Source organism: Chlamydotis macqueenii, chromosome 13 (assembly GCF_036417535.1).
Source record: "Chlamydotis macqueenii isolate bChlMac1 chromosome 13, bChlMac1.mat, whole genome shotgun sequence".
Taxonomy (NCBI): Eukaryota; Metazoa; Chordata; class Aves; order Otidiformes; family Otididae; genus Chlamydotis; species Chlamydotis macqueenii.
This window is the reverse complement of record NC_141568.1, coordinates 1,605,052-1,623,361: the sequence shown is the minus strand read 5'-3', so window position 1 is coordinate 1,623,361 and position 18,310 is coordinate 1,605,052. Positions and strand designations below refer to the sequence as shown.

At 68.8% G+C, this 18,310-nt stretch overlaps 3 protein-coding genes across 5 annotated transcripts in view; 1 reads left to right on the top strand and 2 right to left on the bottom strand.

Moving 5' to 3' along the window:
- Window positions 1-1,368: 1,368 nt before the first annotated feature.
- Window positions 1,369-7,046, top strand: CDH15 (cadherin 15). Its single transcript, XM_086758268.1, has 14 exons — window positions 1,369-1,500; window positions 3,056-3,178; window positions 3,336-3,491; window positions 3,572-3,716; window positions 3,793-3,953; window positions 4,115-4,243; window positions 4,339-4,524; window positions 4,604-4,857; window positions 5,017-5,159; window positions 5,241-5,477; window positions 5,561-5,800; window positions 6,143-6,279; window positions 6,370-6,525; window positions 6,610-7,046. The coding sequence occupies exons 1-14, from the start codon at window positions 1,450-1,452 to the stop codon at window positions 6,805-6,807; spliced, it is 2,316 nt and encodes a 771-aa protein (XP_086614394.1). The 5' UTR covers window positions 1,369-1,449; the 3' UTR covers window positions 6,808-7,046.
- A 5-nt stretch (window positions 7,047-7,051) lies between these two features.
- Window positions 7,052-10,770, bottom strand: SLC22A31 (solute carrier family 22 member 31). The gene is made up of 9 exons (XM_086758269.1): window positions 10,574-10,770; window positions 9,824-9,927; window positions 9,603-9,757; window positions 9,010-9,178; window positions 8,546-8,691; window positions 8,322-8,430; window positions 8,029-8,243; window positions 7,779-7,890; window positions 7,052-7,683 (listed from the first exon to the last, which is right to left on the bottom strand). Exons 1-9 carry the CDS (start codon window positions 10,610-10,612, stop codon window positions 7,335-7,337), a joined length of 1,398 nt encoding a protein of 465 aa, XP_086614395.1. The 5' UTR covers window positions 10,613-10,770; the 3' UTR covers window positions 7,052-7,334.
- A 2,981-nt stretch (window positions 10,771-13,751) lies between these two features.
- Window positions 13,752-18,310, bottom strand: part of ANKRD11 (ankyrin repeat domain 11) — a 141,256-nt gene continuing 136,697 nt past the window's right edge. For all 3 annotated transcript variants that reach the window (XM_086757922.1, XM_086757924.1, XM_086757923.1), the window contains 4 exons: window positions 17,358-17,456; window positions 17,109-17,252; window positions 15,893-15,985; window positions 13,752-15,001 (listed from right to left, as the gene is read on the bottom strand). In XM_086757922.1, coding sequence (XP_086614048.1) covers window positions 14,816-15,001; window positions 15,893-15,985; window positions 17,109-17,252; window positions 17,358-17,456 — 522 coding nt within the window. In that variant the 3' untranslated portion in view covers window positions 13,752-14,815. The remainder of the gene's footprint in view (window positions 15,002-15,892; window positions 15,986-17,108; window positions 17,253-17,357; window positions 17,457-18,310) is intronic.

The following is an 18,310-nucleotide window of genomic DNA, read 5'->3' as shown; positions in this document are numbered from 1 at the left end:
AGACGGGCAGGCAAGTGAGAGCCGCTGCCCGCGGCAGGGCCCAGCCGCACCGCGGGTCACCGGTGCCCGACGCTCACGGCACATCTCCGTGTCCCTTCCCGCCGCCCCTGCCGACACCCACACCGCTCGGCTTCTGGGGATGGGCAGAAGGCGCCCCGTGTCCCACACCCTGCGTCCCACGTCCCGTGTCCCGCATCCCAGTCCCCACGCCGTGTGCCCTACCCCCGTGCCAGTGCCCCAGGCTCCAGACCTCGCCCCACACCTGGAAGGCACCCAGGGCACTTTTTCCCCGGAAGGGGAGCGGTGCTGGCCGGGCAGGGGTCCCCGAACAGAGGGGTCACCGGTGTCACCGAAACACTGCACCTGCCCTTGCCCGGCCGGGGGCTTGGTCCCCGGGAGGGTGAGGAGCCCCCCTCGTCCCCACTCCGCCCTGCCTGGCTGCAGCCGGGACCCCCGGGACCCCGACCCGGTGCGGCGGGGACCGGTGGCGTCGGGGCCGGTGGCCGGGGCGATGCTGCCACCTGGCGCCACGGCTTCGTGGAGCCACCGGCACCGGCACCGGGGGTCGGGGGGCAGCACTGGGATCGGGGGGGTCGAGGGAGCAGCACTGTGATTGGCACTGGGGCTGGGGGCAGCACTGAGATGGGCACCGGGGGTCGGGCGGCAGCACCAGGACCAAGGGTCGGAGGGGCAGCACTGGGATAGGAACCGGGGGTCGAGGGCAGCACCGGGACCGGGACTGGGGATCGGAGTCAGCCCTGGGACCGGAACCGGGGGTCGAGGGAAGCACCAGGACCCGCACCGGGGGTGGTGGTGAGCGGGGCCGGGGGCCTTACTGGGGCTCCGTGAGCATCCCGGGGCCGGTCCCCGCCGTGGGAACCCGCCGGGACTGACACCGGGACAGAGCGGGACGCTGTCGCCCCACTCCCGAGCCGCACCGGTCCCGGTACCGCAGCGCGGCCGGGGGTTGCGGGGCGGGCGCGCCTCCACGAGGGGGGTGCGGCGGGGCGGGCAGAACCGGTCCCGGTGCCGGTCCTGGTCCCGGTGCCGGTGCCGGTCCTGGTCCCAGTGCCAGTCCTGATCCCGGTCCTGGTGCCGACGCCGGACCGGTCGCGGCGGGGCCATGGGGGCCGGGTCCCTCCCTCCCGCCCGCCCCGTCGCGGCATCCCCGAGTGGCGCCCGGCGACAGCTGCCACCATCCCACCCTCCCTGCCCCGCGGACCCCGCACCCCCGGCCCCCAGCCCCGGGCAGCCGGGATCCCCCCGCTCCCCCCTCCCCTCCCCAGGCCGGGCAGGGGGCCGGGGGGGGCGGCGGGGCCCAGCTGCCCGGTTCGGGGGGGGCCCGCCCGGCAGCACATGTGCTGTCACTCAGCCAGCCCCCGCCGTTATTTGAGCTCGGGGCCGGCGAACGGCTCGGGGCTGGACGGCCGGACTGTGCCCCGCTCCGCCATGGGCCCCCCAATCCTGCTCGCCTGCCTGCTCGCCCCCCTCTGCGCTCGGGTAAGGGGCGGTGGGGGACTGGGATGGGGATGGGGGGACCCCCAAAAAGCTCCATGCCCCAGGAGGGCCGGCTGGGGTGGAGAGTCCGGACACGGTGCTGGGGGGGCTGCTGTACCCCAGACCCCACAGAGGCATGTCCCTAGGGGTGGTGGGGATGGGGACGGGGGTGACGGGGGGGCTCGGTGCCCCTTTTGGGACATTGCCCACCCCACAGATGGCGGCGGCAGGAGGGGGCCTGCGGCTCCGGCACACTGCCTGCGTTCGGGAACCAGGAGACGGGATTTGGGGGAGGGTTAGGAGCTCAGAAAGCCCCTACTCCCCTCTTTCCCACCCCAGCCGTGGCCCCCAACCCCCCCCCCCCAGCAGCCCCACGTCCATGTGTGTCCCCCCAGAGCCCCTCACCGTGGCCTCAGGCCTGAGCCACATGGAGCGGTTGGGGTTCTGGCCTGGGCCCCATGGCCGGGTGCTCAGGGTGGGGGAAGGAAAGGAGTCCTGCAGGCAGCCCCCCCCCCAGCAGCAGGACCCCCACTGCCCCTCCCCATATGCCCCAAGCTCTCCAGTAGCCTCCCGGGGAGCAGGGTGGGGTCTCTCCTGGGCAGGGCACGGGGACAGCTGGAGACCGCAGGCGGCTCCCGAAACAAACCCCTTGTCCCATCCCTCCCGTGGGACCGGCACGCGGCCCACCCCACATCCCCTGGCACAGCCCCACGCCGCCCCCAGGGACCCCCGGCTCAGCCGTCCTCGCTGCCCTGCTCCCCTGCCCCAGGCTGGGGGTGCACGTGGGGACCTGGGGCACCCCGTGGGGCAGATGTGGGGGCAGATGTGGGTGTGGGCAGATGTGGGCGCAAGGCCTGGCACTGCCCAGCTGTGCTCCCTCCCGGGGAGGGGACAGCACGCGTCCCGGGGCCCAGGGCGAGCCCTGAGGAATGCGGCGTAGAGCCGAGGCGGGGCGGGGCTGCATGGAGCCCCCACCACCACTCCCTGTCCGCTCCCGACCCCCATCTGCCAGCGCCTATGTCTGCTCCATACAGCTCTGGACCCCTATGCCCCCCGCCCCAAATTCCCTGACCCCCCAGCCCAGCCCCTCACAGCCCCTAAACCCATCTAACCCCCCTATACCTCCTCCTCCCCCACACTCCATTCCTAATCCCCCCCGTCACAGCCCCCAGCTCCACCCCAGCCCCCCCGGCTCCCTGTTCCCCCACCGGCACCCCGGCCGGGCCACCTGTGCAGCCTAAACCCATCCCTGACCCTTTGGCCCTCGCTGCCCCGTCCATGGGGTGACAGTGACGTGGGCTGGGGTCACGCCAGACGCTGCCAGCCCAGAATAACCCCTTCGGCCCCGCCATGGGGGTCCCGTGGGGCACCCCTTCCCGGTGATCCTGGCAGGACCCCCATCACCATCGCACCGGGATGTCGGGACCACTGACGCAAAGCTCTCCAGGGAGCTGGGCGGCCCCTCCTCTCCCCCAGACCCAACCCCACGCCCCACGCCCACCGCCCCACCCCCTGGAGGTTTGGGGGGTCCCTGGCAGCACCACGTCCCCCCACGCAGGGTGCCAGCGCAGCCCAGGGCTGGCGGCAGCACGAGGGGCCGCGGAGGGTGAAGAGGGCCTGGGTGATCCCCCCCATCAGCGTCTCGGAGAACCACAAGCGCATCCCCCACCTCCTGGTGCAGGTAAGGCAGGGAGCCCCCCACCCTTTCTTCCAGGTGGGGGGGCACCCTGGGCAGGGGGACTCGGCGTGGGGGGATACTCGGGGCAGAGGGGGACCCCAGGCAGGGGACAGACCCCCTCCCCCGCCCTGGGACCCCAGCCCTGCTTTCCCCGGGGCAGATCAAGTCGGACAAGCAGCAGCCCGGGGGGGTGGTCTACAGCATCAAGGGGCCGGGGGTGGACGAGGAGCCCCTGGGCGTCTTCTCCATCGACAAGTCCACCGGGAAGGTCTTCCTCAACGCCATGCTGGACCGGGAGGAGAACGACCGCTTCCGGGTAAGGGTGCTGCCCGCAGCCCCCTCCCTGGACCCCACCCCCACCAAGCTGGCCCCGACGCACCCGCTCTGCGCCCGCAGCTGAAAGCCTTCGCGCTGGACCTGGGCGGCGCGACGCTGGAGGACCCCACCGACCTGGAGATCATCGTGGTGGACCAGAACGACAACCGGCCGCTCTTCCGGCAGGACGTCTTCACCGGGCGCGTGGTGGAGGGCGCTGAGCCAGGTGGGTCCAGCCGGGGGGCCGGGGCTGGGTAGGGGGCCAAGCCCCGGCACCCACCGGGGCGCTCCTGCTGCCGCAGGGACCTGTGTGATGACGGCGGACGCCACCGACGCCGATGACCCCGACACGGACAACGCGGTGCTGCGGTACTCCATCCTGGAGCAGGGCACCGCCGGCATGTTCACCATCAACACCACCACCGGCGAGATCTGCACCGCGCGGCCCGGCCTCGACCGCGAGGTAACGGGCACGGGGGGCGCGGGTGGGCTCCGGGGCGGTGCTGGGACCAGGGGCAGCCGGTGAAACCACAGCTCCAGCCATGAGCATGGGGACAGGGTGGTGGGGGACCTCTGGGGTCCCAGAGGGGCTCAGCACCAACCCCCCCGCCTCTTTCCCCGCAGGCTGTGGGGGTGTACAACCTGACGGTGCAGGCAGCCGACATGTCCGGGGACGGGCTCACCACCACCGCCACGGCCGTCATCTACCTGGAGGACATCAATGACAACCCTCCCGAGTTCACCAAGGAGGAGGTACGGGGGGGATGCAGGGGGGTCAGTGGGGCAGGAGCCAGCCCCCCTGCCCCACCAAGGGGGTCAGGCCCCAGCCCCACACCGCTCTCCTCCAGTTCTCCATGGAGGTGGAGGAGCAGGCGGCCGGCGTGGACGTGGGCAGGGTCTTGGTGCACGACAAGGACCTGGCCGGCTCGCCCAACTGGCTGGCCAAATTCACCATCCTGGAAGGCGACCCCGAGGGCGCCTTCGCCATCCGCACCGACCCCTACACCAACGACGGCGTGCTCTCCGTGGCCAAGGTGGGCGTGGGGCAGCCCGGGGGGGGCCTGTGGGGCGGGGGGTCCCACGGCCCGGCTGACCCGCCGCCCCTCTCGGCAGCCGCTGGACCACGAGGTGCGGGACCGCTTCGAGCTGACTGTGTCGGTGCAGAACGAGCGGCCGCCCGAGCCCGCGGCCCCCGCCAGCCCCCGGGCGCTGGCCACCGTGCGGGTGCGGGTGCGGGACGTGAACGAGGCGCCCGTCTTCCGCGAGAACCCGCGGCGGGTGAGCGTGCTGGAGGGGACCCCCCCGGGCACCCCCGTCACCACCTACACCGCCAGCGACCCCGACACCCGCCAGCTCCAGACCCTCACGTGAGTCGCAGGCACCCGGGATTTCGGCACCCGGTCCCCCGGCATCGCCTCCCGGCGCCCACCCCGATCGGGCTCCAGCGGTGGGGCCCGCAGCGGGTGTTTCGGCGCGGGGGGGTGGGGGGGGTGATGGCGTGCACCCCCTCCCCCCTGCGCCCACAGCTACGCGCTGCTGTACGACCCCGCGGACTGGCTGCAGCTGGACCCCCGCGCCGGCACCGTCCGCACCAAGCGGGAGCTGCTGCACCCCTCGGCCTTCCTGCAAGGCGGCTGGTACATCGCCCTGCTCCTCGCCCGCGACGACGGTGAGAGCTCCCCCCACCCACGCTCCGCGTCCCCCTCCCTCCCGCCGGCCCCCCCTGACCCCCTCCGCTCCGCGCCCCCAGCCGAGCCCCCGCTCTCCGCCACCGGCACCCTCTCCATCGAGATCCTGGAGGTGAACGACCACCCGCCCCTGCTGCAGCCCCCGGCCGGGGTGGTCTGCGGGCGGCCGGGCCGCGGGGGGACCCTGCTCCTGGGGGCCACGGATGACGACCGGCCGCCCCACGGCGCCCCCTTCCACTTCCAACTCAGCCCCCAGCACCCCCAGCTCGCCCGCAACTGGAGCATCGCCCGCTTCAACGGTGAGGGGGGGGGGCTGGGGCGGGGGGCGGAGGGGCCTGGGCGGGGTTGATGGGACCCCCCGCTCACCCCCCCGCGCCCGCAGTGACCCACGCGGTGCTGGCCGTGCTGGTGGAGCTCCCCGAGGGGCCCTACTCGCTCCCGCTGCTGCTGCGGGACTCGGGGTCCCCCCCGCGGGAGCGGCAGCAGCTGCTGAACGTCTCCGTGTGCCGCTGCGGCCGCGACGGCACCTGCGAGGACGGGGTCCTGGCCGCCGCCACCGCCGGGGCCGGCGTCACCCTCGGGGCCCTCATGGTCATCCTCGGCAGCGGCATCCTCCTCCTCGGTGAGTGGGACCCCGGCCGTCCTCATCCTCGCGCCCACCCCGGGCCGGCACCCCAGACGCACAGCCCGCCATTCCGAAGCCCACCAGCACGTTCACCACCTCATCCCCCAGCCTGCTCCGGGCCACCCCATCCAGTCCCTACCCATGACCCCCACCCCCCCACCCCCTTCTGACCCCCTACCAAGACCCCCAACCATTCCCTCATCACCCCATCACCCCTGCCCAGCGTCCCCCACCCCAAATCCCGCCCGTGTCCCCATCCCGCTGTCCCAGCCCCACCAACTGCATCCCAACCCAACCACTGCCCCGTGTGCCCCGCGCCCACCCGCCCTCTGCCCGCAGCGCTGGTGGGGCTGGGGGCTGCGCGGGTGCGCGGGCGGCGGCGAGCTCTGCGCAAGGGGCTGCTGCAGCGCTCGGGGGACGACGTGCGCGACAACATCCTCAACTACGACGAGCAGGGCGGGGGCGAGGAGGACCAGGTGAGAGGGACCCGGGGTTGTGGTGGGGGGGGTCCCAGGGTGGGGGTCTGCCCCAGCCCCGCACCCCTGACCCCCTCCCCGTCTCCGCAGGACGCCTATGACATCAACCAGCTCCGGCACCCCGAGCTCTTCTCGCCCCGGGCCAGGCCGCCCACGCGCAGGGACGCCCCGCTCAGCTCTGCCACCCCCCCGGCCCCCCGCAAGCTGCCCAGCGGCCCCTCCGACATCGAGGACTTCATCAACGAGGTGGGGATGGGGCCCGGCCCCCCCCTTGCACCTGCTCCCCCCAAACCCCGGCCACGCTGACGGTTGCCCCCCGGGTCCCCGCAGGGGCTGGAGGCGGCCGACAGCGACCCCAGCGTCCCCCCCTACGACACGGCCCTCATCTACGACTACGAGGGCTCGGGGTCGGTCGCCAGCCCCCTCAGCTCCATCGTCTCCAGCCTTTCGGACGAGGACCAGGACTACGACTACCTGAGCGAGTGGGGGCCGCGCTTCCGGCGCCTGGCCGACCTCTACGGGCACTAGCAGGGATGCGGGGGGGCTCGCACATGCATGTGCACCCAGAGACCCCCAGCATGGGGCTCTACATGCACCTGCAGACCCCCCGTGCCCGGCAAACTGTAGCCCGGACTGGGGGGATGCCCCAAGCAAAGACCCTGCAGAGCCAGGGGGTGAGGAACCCCCCGCTCCCCCCCCATAATAAAGCCCCCAGAGAAGGGGGCCGGTGGCAGGGGCGCCGCGCGGGCCCCCCGACCACGCCAGCCGCCCGTAGAAACAAGGCACTTTTATTGGCAGCCCACCGCAAACACCCGGGGGGGCATCACCCCCGCCCCAGGACTCCCAGCACAGCTCCTCCTGGGGCAGGATCCGGCCCCGCCGTGGGGTGGGGGCGCTGCTCCCCCCGGCTCGGCCATCCTGCACCCCGCCATCCCCGCCAGCACCCGCGGATGGGGGTCCCTGGCGCTCCGTGGGGGTCCTGGCACCGTGCACCTGGGCACCCCCCCCAGCAGCAGGAAGACCCCAGAGTTGAGGGGGGGGACACACACGCAGAGCTACGTCTCACGGGGGGCGGCCGGGGAGCCCAGCATCCTTTTGGTGGAGGCGGCGAGGCGGGAGTAGTCGTGGGGGATGCCGTGGGGGGCGAGCAGGGGTAGGTGGTCCTCGCGGGGGGGCCGGCGGAAGAGGGGGGGCCGGCGCTGGCTCTCGCCGTCCTGCAGGGACTGGGGCAGGCCGCGGCCCTGGCTCTCGGGCAGCAGCATGATGCTGAGGACGGCGAGGATGGCGAAGGAGGCGAAGACCACGTGGTGGAGGAAGAAGCCGCGGCTGTTGGGGATGGCGGTGATGGGGGCGGCCGCCTTGCCCACGAAGCTGCCCCCCACGACGAGGCCCAGCCCGGCACCCCTGCGGGGAGAATGCGCTTAGATGGGGGCCAAGGGACCCTGCCAGGGTGCCCCCCAGCCCAGGGTGGCCCGGGGAGGGGGGCAGCTCCCCCTTACCTGATCACCGTGGGGAGAACCTCGCTGGCGAAGAAGATGCTGAGCATGGTGACGGCGTGGGAGGCGGTGATGCCCACCACGGACAGGGTCAGGACGATGAGGTCCAGCAGGTCTGGTGGGGGGGAAAAGCACCATCAGAGGTCAAATCCTGCACCTGCACCCCCCCCAAGCACCTTGTTCCCACCGCCAGCCCCCCAGCCGGGGGCCGCATCCCACCGCAGGGCGGGCGGGGGTCCCCGCGCGTCCTTACACTGGGTGAGGGCCAGCAGCAGGAGGGAGGAGATGCCGGTGAGGACGGTGCAGAGCAGGAGGACAGCGCGGCGCCCGAAGCGCTCGGCCGTCAGGCACACGAAGAGGCAGGCGGCCGCCTCGGTGCTCACCAGCACAAAGTAGGAGGAGAAAAAGCGGGGCAGGTGGGGGGCCAGGTTGCGGGTGAAGCAGTGGCGGATGCCGGAGCCGATGAACCTGTGGGAAAGCGGGGTCAGGGGGGCTGCAAGCAGGACCCCCTCCCCCAAAATCACCCCCCTGCCTGCTCCTCCTCACGCCGCGAAGCCGAGGATGACGCTGTTCTTCCAGATGACCCTGGTGCCAAAGATCTCACAGACGGCGTGGTACCGGGGCTGGGGGGACCCCTCAGACAGGGACTCCAGCTCTGCTGGGACGGGGGGACACAGGTCAGAGCTGGCACCGTACCACTGTCCCCGGCACGGCGGCTTTGGGGAGGGGGCCCGGCGGCCGTGTCGCACTCGACAGCCCCCGCCACGCACCCGCGAGGAGGCTTTCTTGGTGGCAGGAGCCGTCATCAGAGCCGGGGCCACCGCTTTCGGCCAGCGCCTGCAGGGTCTTCCTGGCCCGCTCCAGCTGCCGCGTGGCCAGCAGCCAGCGTGGCGACTCCAGCAGCAGCGCCGGGCACCTGGGGCGCGAGCGGCGGTGTCACGAGGCTCCCCGGGGGCCTGGCCCCCCTCCGGCGCTGGCACCCCCACCCCTCTTTTCCCGGCTTCAAGGCGACGCTGCCCAGAAACCCTCAACTTCAAACCTGAGCAAACATTTACTCAGGGCGGGGGGTCCCCGTGCCCCGCCTGGAGAGCCCCGGGCAGCCTTTGAACCCCGCCGCCACCCCAGGAAGGGTGCGCCGGGCTGGGGGCTGCTGCCCTGGCGCTCCCCGGGCACGGCTCAGCACGAGCCCCAGGAGAGCACGCAGCCCCCCGCCCCGGCCCACGGGGGTCCTCACCACCAGCAGGCAGCCAGCAGAGCCAGGATCATGGTGACAGCGCCCTGCAGCACCCGCCAGTCCCGGCACAGCACGGCCAGCCCCGGCAGCAGCAGCTCGCCGGCGATCCAGAAGAAGCCGGCCACCATTGTCACCGTCAGTCGGTGCGGGGGGTCACACAGCTCCAGCCCTGGCAGGGGGGTGTGAGGGGTGTGTCATAGGTGCCATGGCCGCAGGGCATCCCGCATCCCAGAGCATCCCGGGCTCCAGAGCATCCTGCACCCTGGGGCATGCTGCGCCCCAGAGCATCTTGCATCCCAGAGCATCCTGTACCCTGGAGCATCCCACACCCCAGAGCATCCTGTACCCTGGAGCATCCTGGACTCTGGAGCATTGAACATCCCACATCCTGGAGCATCCCGCATCCCAGAGCATCCTTCACCCTAGAGTATCCTACACCCCAGACCACCCCGCAGCATGCCACATTCCGGAGCATCCCACATCCCAGAGCATCCCGCATCCTGGAGCATCCCACAGCCCGCATCCCAGAGCATCCTGCATCCTGGAGCATCCCCGCTCCCCAGGTCACCGCGTCCCCCTGCCAGCCCACTCACGCGCCACGTAGAGGGAGAGGAAGGCGCCCGCCAGCGCTGCCCCGAAGAGCAGCCTAGCAACCAGGACCATGACGAAGCTGACGGCCAACGCCACGCCGAGGCCCAGGGGCACGGCCAGCACCAGGGACACCACGAAGGCGGGCCGGCGGCCGAACCTGCCGGGGGACGGGCCGTGAGTGGGGTTGGGCACGGTGCCCCCGGCCCCCCGGGACCCCCGTTACCTGTCGCAGGCCAGGCCGGCGGCGACACTGCCCAGTGTCCATCCCAGCAAGTGCGTGGTCTGCTCCAGGGGCACCTTCCAGCGCGAGGCGCACACCAGGTCCCACTGCGGGCGAGGGGGGACGTCAGTATGGGGGTCCTGGCAGAGCCCCCCACCGCTGCCCTGGGATGTATGGGGTCAGGAGCCCCACGAGGTGCCTGGGGAGCTTCTGGCCAGCCCCTACCCACCAGCAGAAATGTGCAGCTGGATGCAGAGGAACAGTGACGACAGCCCTTAGAGCCCTGTCCCCCCCACCACCCCCAAAGCCCCTCCACGGGGGTCTCCCACTTTCTCCTCTCCCCAGGATCCCCGGTCCCCCCAGGCAAACTCCCTCTTCCCACCCCAGACCCCCCACCCCTCGGTGCTCCTCCTCCACATCCAGGGCTTTCCCGCGGGACAACTTGCTGGGGGGTTTCCCCCGCTGGACTCCCCCCCAGGCCCCCTTTCCCCCCTCCCCACAGCCTCCATCCCCATAGCTTCCCCCTCAAAGCCCCCCCACCCCTCCCGTACCCATAGCCCCACTCCGACCCCTCCCGTTCCCAGGGGACCCCCCAACGCCAGAGGTCCCCCATCCTGGGACCCGTCGGACTCCTTCCCAGGCCCCCTTCGCCCCCCTCCCTAGCCTCCATCCCCAAAGCCCCCCTCCCCCAGACCCCTCCCGGCCCCCTCCAGAGCAGAGCCACCGGCCCCCTCCCTCCCCGCCGCCCCGCACCTGCGTGACGAGGTTGGCGCGGAGGCCGGCGGCGGGCATGCCGTAGTGCCATCCGCGGGTGCAGGGCCCGGTGCCGTTGGGCCGGGCGGGGCCGGGCGCGGGCCCGCGGTACCGGTAGAGCTGGCAGGGGCTCCAACCCCCCCGCAGGCGCGGGACGGCGGCGCGGAGCAGGGCGGCCCCCGCCAGGCGGCGCAGCGGCGGCGGCAGCAGCGCCGCGTCCGGTCGGCAGCGGTGCGGGGGCTCCGCGCCCAGCGCCCAGCCCAGCGCCCAGCCCAGCGCCAGCGCCGCGCACGGCGCCCACCCCCCCGCCGCCCGCCGGCCCCGCGGCCGCGACCCCCCCCCCGCCGCCGCCGCCGCCGCCGCCGCCGCCCCCGCCATGGCCACCGCCGCCACCTGGGATCCGGTCGGGCTCGGCGCCGGCAGGTAGGGGCGGCACCGGCGCTGACCGGCCCCCCGCCGGGCCCGCCCCGCACCGCCCCGCCCCGCATCGGGCCACCCCGTACAGCTCCGGGTCCCCCGTCCCTCCCCCCCCGCCCCGCCACCGGTGCAGCTCCGCAAGCCCACGCCAGCCCCCAGCCCCGGTTCGTCCCGGCGGGGGTCCCCCAAGACCCGATTCACCGGTCCCCTCCCAGCCTGGTTCGCCCCCCCTCAACCCCCAGTTCAGTCCCCCCAGCCCCGGTTTGCCCCATTCTAGCCCCAGTTCAGTCCCTCCAAGCCCAGCTCAGCCCCCAAGCCCAGCTCAGCCCCCAAGCCCAGTTCGCCCCCCTCACCCCAGCCCCAGTTCGACCCCCAAGCCCAGTTGGTCCCCTTCCAGCCCCAGTTTGGTCTCCCCAGCCCAGTTTGGCCCCCCCAGCCCCGATTCAGTCCCCTCAAGCCTGGTTCGCTTGCCCAGGCCCGGTTCACCCCCCTCCAGCACTGGTTTGCCCCCCCAGCCTGGTTCAGCTCCCCCAAGACCGGTTTGCTCCCCCTCGACCCGCTTCAGCCCCCTCCAGTTCGATCCCCCCAAACCTGGTTCACCTCCCTCCATATTTCTCCAGGCCAAGGCTCCCTCTTGGCACTGGGGGACCCCCAGGGTCCGTGTGGTGCGGGGGGTCTCAGGGGTGCAGCCAGGACCCCTGGGACCACCCACAAATGCACCCAGGTACCCATAAACCTCGAAGGGGGCCGGTGGGGTCTGGCCCCACCCCGGGGAAGGGAACCGGTCGCAGCCCCGCTCCCACCCAGCACCGTGGGAAGAGCGGACACAGCAGGAGTTGCAAACAAGATTATTTTTTTCCTCCTCTTTTAAAAATTTATTTACAAGCATCATCTCCAAGGGACAACGGCATGGCTCTGGTGCTCGGCTCCACGGGTGCAATGGTACAAAACCGCGCCTGCATTCGCTTTTTGCCCCCCTCCACAGAAATTCGTCCAGCTGAAGGGACGAGGCTGCTGCACATGGCCCTCAGTGCGTAAAAAAAAAATGGCACCAGTGCGTTCCTGCCTCGCTGCCTGGCCCACGCGCCACCGTCCGCGTCCGACCAGCGCCGAGAGAAGGTGGGACCCTGGCCTGGGAGGGACCTGCGCTTGAATACGTGGCCGGGAGGAAAACTCACCCCAGGGGCTCCCCAGCCTGCCAGCACCAGGGGCAGAAGGGAGTGTGGGATGTTTCTCGCTCTGCACAGCTCGTTAAAGGTCTCTCCGTGCTGATCTGGCAACGGGCTGCGGTGCCACGGCAGGGGCTGGGGGTCGGCAGGGCCCCCTCAGCTTTTACAAAGCTGCTGAGATGCTGTGGAGTGAAACCCTTGAGCTCTCCAGCCCAAGTACCTCGAAAAATTCCTCAACCGCCTGCAAAGCTGGCGGCAGCGAGGTGGAAGCCAGGGGCAGAGGAGTCCTGGCGTGGCGGGTGCTCTCCCACCGGCGACCTGCGTGGTGCCCTGGCGTGGCGGGTGCTCTCCCACCGGGGATCTGTGTGGTGCCCTGGCGTGGCGGGTGCTTTCCCACCGGGGACCTGCGTGGTGCCCTGGCATGGCGGGTGCTCTCCCACCGGGGACCTGCGTGGTGCCCTGGCATGGCGGGTGCTCTCCCACCGGGGATCTGTGTGGTGCCCTGGCATGGCGGGTGCTCTCCCACCGGGGACCTGCGTGGTGCCCTGGCATGGCGGGTGCTCTCCCACCGGGGACCTGCGTGGTGCCCTGGCATGGCGGGTGCTCTCCCACCGGGGACCTGCGTGGTGCCCTGGCGTGGCGGGTGCTCTCCCACCGGGGATCTGTGTGGCCGCCCTGATGCCAGCGGCGTGAGCCTGCGCTGCCCGGGCTGCAGCGCGACCTCGGCTGCAGAGCATCGCACGTGTGGGGCTGCCTGGACCTAGCGAGAGCTGGTGCCGCCGGAAAAGGCAGACGGGGCTGGAAAGTGGTGGTGAACCTTCCAGTGCCACCAGCCAAGCTGTGCCAGCAGAGGAAGACGAGCCACACCGCGTTTAAAACCTCTCTGCTTCCAAAAACAACAGCCAAGACGTTCAGCCAGCACGTGCACCCGGCAAAACCGAACAGAAAACGCAGAACCAGCGCTCGAGGATGGACTTTGCCAACCGCGTGAAGCCGGGGCTGGCTTACAGCTCCGCCGAGAGCCGCACGTGCAACGTGCTCCCCTGTGGACGAGGCCGCGGTGCCGGCACGCAGAGCAAACGCGGAGGGCGCGCGGTGGGGCTGCCCCCGGCCGGGCACAGGGCTGGCGCGGCCGGCAGCACCGCGTCCCACGCGGCACCGTCTGCACCAGCGCATCCAGCACCCACAAACAAGGGCGAACCCAGCCAGCAGGGCAGCCACGATCCACGCAACCGATTTCCGAGTTTGATGTTCAAAAGAAGGGAAGAAGGGAAAGGAGGCGGCCGGGAGCGCGGGGGTGGCTGGTGCAGCGCCCCGGGAGCCCGGCAGGAGCCCGTCCCCAGGCACGGCTACGGGCCCGGCACGGCCGCGGGGTTTCTGATTCCACCAAACGCAGAAGGGAGGGGAAAGAGGAGAAAACCGACGCGGTGTTAAAAATGAGGTCAGCACCCGGAGATCTCCGCACCGCGGGTCGGACTGCCTGTGCGTACCTGAGCGCATCAGACGGGCTTCCAAGCAACGCCGCACGCCTCGGCCCGTGGTTTTTCCTTGCCAGGGAAAGCGCTGCCTAGGGTGAACTATACATACAAAGATAATTTTAATTAATTTATTTATTTCTTTACACATAACTGAAAGTGATGTTACAGTACATAAGTTATTTACAACTGTGCAGTAATGTGTTGCAAAATAAATTATCTAGAAGGCAGCAAAAGTACATTGTTAATGTATATAAAAACTGTACAGCATTTATGGGATACAATTTTTCTTTATATGAGTATTGGCTCTGTAGTGTTTTCAAGTTATGTTCTCAGAAAGAGAAACGAAATGCCCAAGATTAAAGGAAAAAATATATAAACCACATGGATTTTACTCCATTAAAAACACAGTTGGCAAAGTCCTTTCTCTGCGTCACCATTTCCCCGCCCGCCGCCGGCCGTGCCGCCCCGGCGCACGCTGCGCAGGCGGCTCCTGCGCTCTTCCGCAAGGGTGGCAAGCGGCTGCTGCGGGGCGCCGCGGGCGCACCCCGGAGCCGTCCACACCTTCAGAGCCGCGGCTGCCCAACTCGGACGCTGTCTTTTTGTTTCTAATTGTTTTTTGTTTTTGTTTTTTTTTTTTTGTTGGTTTTTTTTAGACATACCCAGGATGGAACGAGAAACTCAAACACCCCCCCCTCCCCCCATGGTTTCCTAACTGCAGCTTCTCCGCGAGGAGATCCGCGACCGGTGGAAAACAGAGCTGGAAATCACGGTGTTCACAAGTACATGAGTCACGTGGTTGCTGGCCCCGCTCAGCAGCTTCTGCAACACGCACACGCTGTCCTCGGCCTCCTCCCTCCACGCCTCTGCCAGTCTCTTGGCCGGTGAGCGCTCGCTGCCCGCGCAGACCGGCTGCCTCCCTGCCGCAGCAGCCGGTTGGAAAGGAGATGCGCCCCGGCCCGCTGCCCGGCGGAGCTGCCGTCAGTCCGGAAGCGAGGGACGCGTTGTGAAGAAAGTGCAATTATTTTTCTTATTGTTTTGTTTTCTGCCGATAGCTGCTTCCTCCTCCTCTGACCAGGGATTCATCAGCAAGCGGTAAGGGTGAATGTGAGCTCGACCGCCCGACCTCGGAGGGCTCCCGTCCTTGCCAGTTTTCAGTGATGTCTCCTGGTTTTGAACTGTCATGCCGGCAAGAGCACAAAGTCATCGTTCACGTCGACCATTGGCACGTAGAACGAGGGCACCTCGTTCACGCAGAGGGACTTGTGCCCCGCGGGGTCCAGCTCCTGCACCTTCAGCTGCCACTCCATCCTCTGCACCGCGTTCAAGGCAGCGGCTTCGTGCTGCTGTCGCATGAGCAGGCATGTCTGGATCGGGGAAAAGGAAAAATAAACAGAAATGAAGGGCGAGTGGGAAAAATGGGAAAGGCTCCCGCTGCCCGTCCCACCCGGCAAAGGCAGGGGTCCCGCAGCCACCGCAGTGGGCAGAGCAGCAAACGGAGCAAGGGACGCCACAGGCAGTCCGGCGGGAAGGAAAGCTGGACTTGGGACGTCTGCTGAGCCCAGTTCCAGCAGGGGCAAACCCAAAAGGGCCTCATGGGGCAGCTTTCAGAGGCTCCTAAGCACTCAAGAGCACCGACCGCGCTGGTGACAGCGCCCATCTGCCCCAACAGTGGCCCTGGGCTGGCCCAGAGCGGAGCCCTGCTCCCTTTGTCAGAGCTGCCAAGTCCCTCCGTGTCACCAGCTGAAAGCACAACCGTCCCTGCTCCCTGCCGTGCCAGCCTGCCACCCAGGGCTCTGCAGAGCCCTCCGCGATCACCGCAGGGGCTCCTGCCACCTTGAAGTTCTCCGTGTTTTGCGCTCGCTGCAGCATGTGCTGCTGGCAAAGAGCAGCCCCTGAGGGTTGAGCCGACCGAGACAGCTCCAGCCCGTACGGCACGAAGCAGAGGAACAGCCAGCCAGCCAACCCGGAGCAGAACGTGGCTCCCTTCCCCCTTTCCAAAATCAGCAGAGGCTCCCCGGGTCCCGCAGCGGCTCCCACCTCTCCGCCATGCCGTGCCCAGAAGAGTCCCCCATCGCGTAACGCTGACCAGACCATCTCGGGAGACCTGCGCCCAGCGGGTTTTTGGAAACCACAAAGGCGGCTCCCAGGCTACACAACAGCCAGGAGCCCTCTCGGGGAAAGCAGGAGGCAGAGCAGCAGGACCCGCTGCTGCCCACGCGCCGCAGCCCGCAGCGCCAGGGCTCCCGCGCTCTCACCTTCATCCGGTCGTACTTGTCATCCACGTCTTGCAACCAGGAAATGAACTGTCGCGCGTTGAAACGGTCTCTGACCGATTTGTTTTCGTCTCCCTAAGCAAGGACAGCAAAAGCAAATTACACGGTAGCTGCTTTTCTGTTTTTCTTGTTTGTTTTTTTTTTTTTTTTTTTAACCTTTCAGCAGTTACAGGTCCAACAGGCCACGTCCAAACCCCTCCTGGGGCACCCACTCACCAGAAACAGGGGAGGTGCCTGCAGGGAGGGAGAACAGAGCCCTCTGCCAGAGCCTTCAGCCTCAGACACACGCACACACGCATGCGTGCGCGCACTCCCCGTTCTTCCTTGCTTCGCAGAGAATCTGTGGGTGCCAGCCCATCACAGCACCCCCACCTCTCCATCTCCTTCGGCTCCCGCCCAAGATTGTAACGTCACTGCTGTACGAGCACAGACACCTGGCTGGGAGATGCCAGGCAATAAATCAAGGCTCCCCGACCAAGACGCCAGGTCGTTAATAAATTCCGGGATCCCGTCCCTGCCCAGGATCCCTCCTGCAATGCAGCAGCCACGTCCCCGAGCAGCCAGGCCGGCGGCAGCTGCGGCGCGCGGGCTGCAGAGGGTGCTGGCGGGATGGCTCAGCACCGCCGCAGCTGCACGGCCGCCGGCTGCAGAGACCGGACGCGATCCTCCCTTCTCCGGCACAGGACATGAAACCGAAGGAAGAAACGATCATTTCATGTGGGCTGAGAGACAGAGTCTGGCTCTTTCAAAGCTGCCATTCAGACACAAATCAATTTAATGGCTCTCTCCCCTTCCTTCACCAGGAAAGGACATCCCGGAGTGCAGTAAAAGGAACCTTTCACGGTGCAGAGGATCCTGACCAAGAAGGGGGGCAGATGCTCCTGAGACTCACTGACAAACGCGAGCCATCTCTGCTCCTAAGGAGACACGATGTTCCCTGTATCCCCGTGTTCCCAGACGCGTTTCCTTCCCCGGCACGCACGTGGGGTATCGCAGAATGTGCGACAGCAGAAACCGAGTCAGACCAGGCACCTGGGCACCTGCTGGGGAGCTCTCCTGGCCTGCATCTGCGTGCCGCCGTGGGCGACAGGCACCCGCGCAGGGAGAGCGTCAGGAACTCCTGCCTACATCCCGCTGAGAAAACACTGTCTCCCACAGCACCTCCGAGACACTTCTGCACCCCCCGACAGGCACTGACCTGATTTTCTAGAGGCATGTTGTAGACCTCGGAGTCCAGCAGCATGGTGCAGGCGCTGAAGGGCACAGCTTGGTTGGCAATCGTCCTCGCTGCCCGACAATGGACTCTCAAAATCTCCTGCTCGCAGGAGACGATGAGCTTCTCCTGAGGAAGAGCAAACGCAGCAGTGAGCGTGGCAGCCTCGGCCTCCCCAGCAGAAGAAATCTGGGGTGTCTTCCCAAGCAGGAGTTTCCCGAAGCATTCCCTTACCCGCTCGATGCTGTGCTGGAGCCGCAGCTTCCCCCGGACGGCTTCCTGCTGCTTGAAAAGCTCCTTCAGAGGCTCCGCCAGCGACGGCGGCGGGGCGATCTGCGGGCACACGACAGCGAAGGGTTAGAGACAGCAACATGGAGGCCGCCTGCCGCCCCTGCCGCGCGGGGCCCTGCGTGCCACACGGCCACGCAGCTGAAACGCACCTCGGCCAAGCGCTGGGAGAGGCGAGCTGAACGGAGCTCGCCCGAGGAGAATGTCTGCCATTTCCTCAGCAGACAACGTCCCGCCGGCGCTCACACCACAGCGAGGGGCGAGAGGTGCCCAGTGCCGAGAGAGGAGCTCGGCCTGCAGAGCCAGAGCCTCAACCACCCCAAGGCGCTGCAAGGGCGGTCTGCACACGGGCCTGAGCGCGCCTGACGAAGGGGATGACACTGGGGAGAAATACGGCCGGGAGCAGCCCCGTCTGCGCGCCGGGAAGCGTGCCCGTGTCCCGACCTGTCCTGCGCTCCCCCCGGAGCACGGCGCTCCTCGAGCACAGCCCACGCTGCAGAACAGGGGAGCGGGAGGCTCGGGGTTGGTCCAGGAAGGAACAGGCAGGCGTGAACACGGGCTACAAGCAGCGCGGTGCTGCGGCAGATGAGGCGGTGTTAACCCACGCTAACTCCCGCACGGACCACACCGCAGCAGAAATGCCCGCGAACCGGGGCACTCCACCCCGCACGCAGCAGGGAAGGAAGCCCGACGCGGCCGCTCGTATCGACCCTCCTCCGGCCAGGCCGGATCCGGATTTACTGCCTGCAGCACCAAGTCAATCGATGCACTTGCGTTAGCGAGTCTGCTCATGCAGCACAGCAGTAAAACGCAGAGCCCGCGGCCAAGGAGCGAGGGCAACCGGCGAGTCAACACCAGAGCTCGGGAAAGGAAGGCAGGAGTTCTGAGTGTTCCGGGTT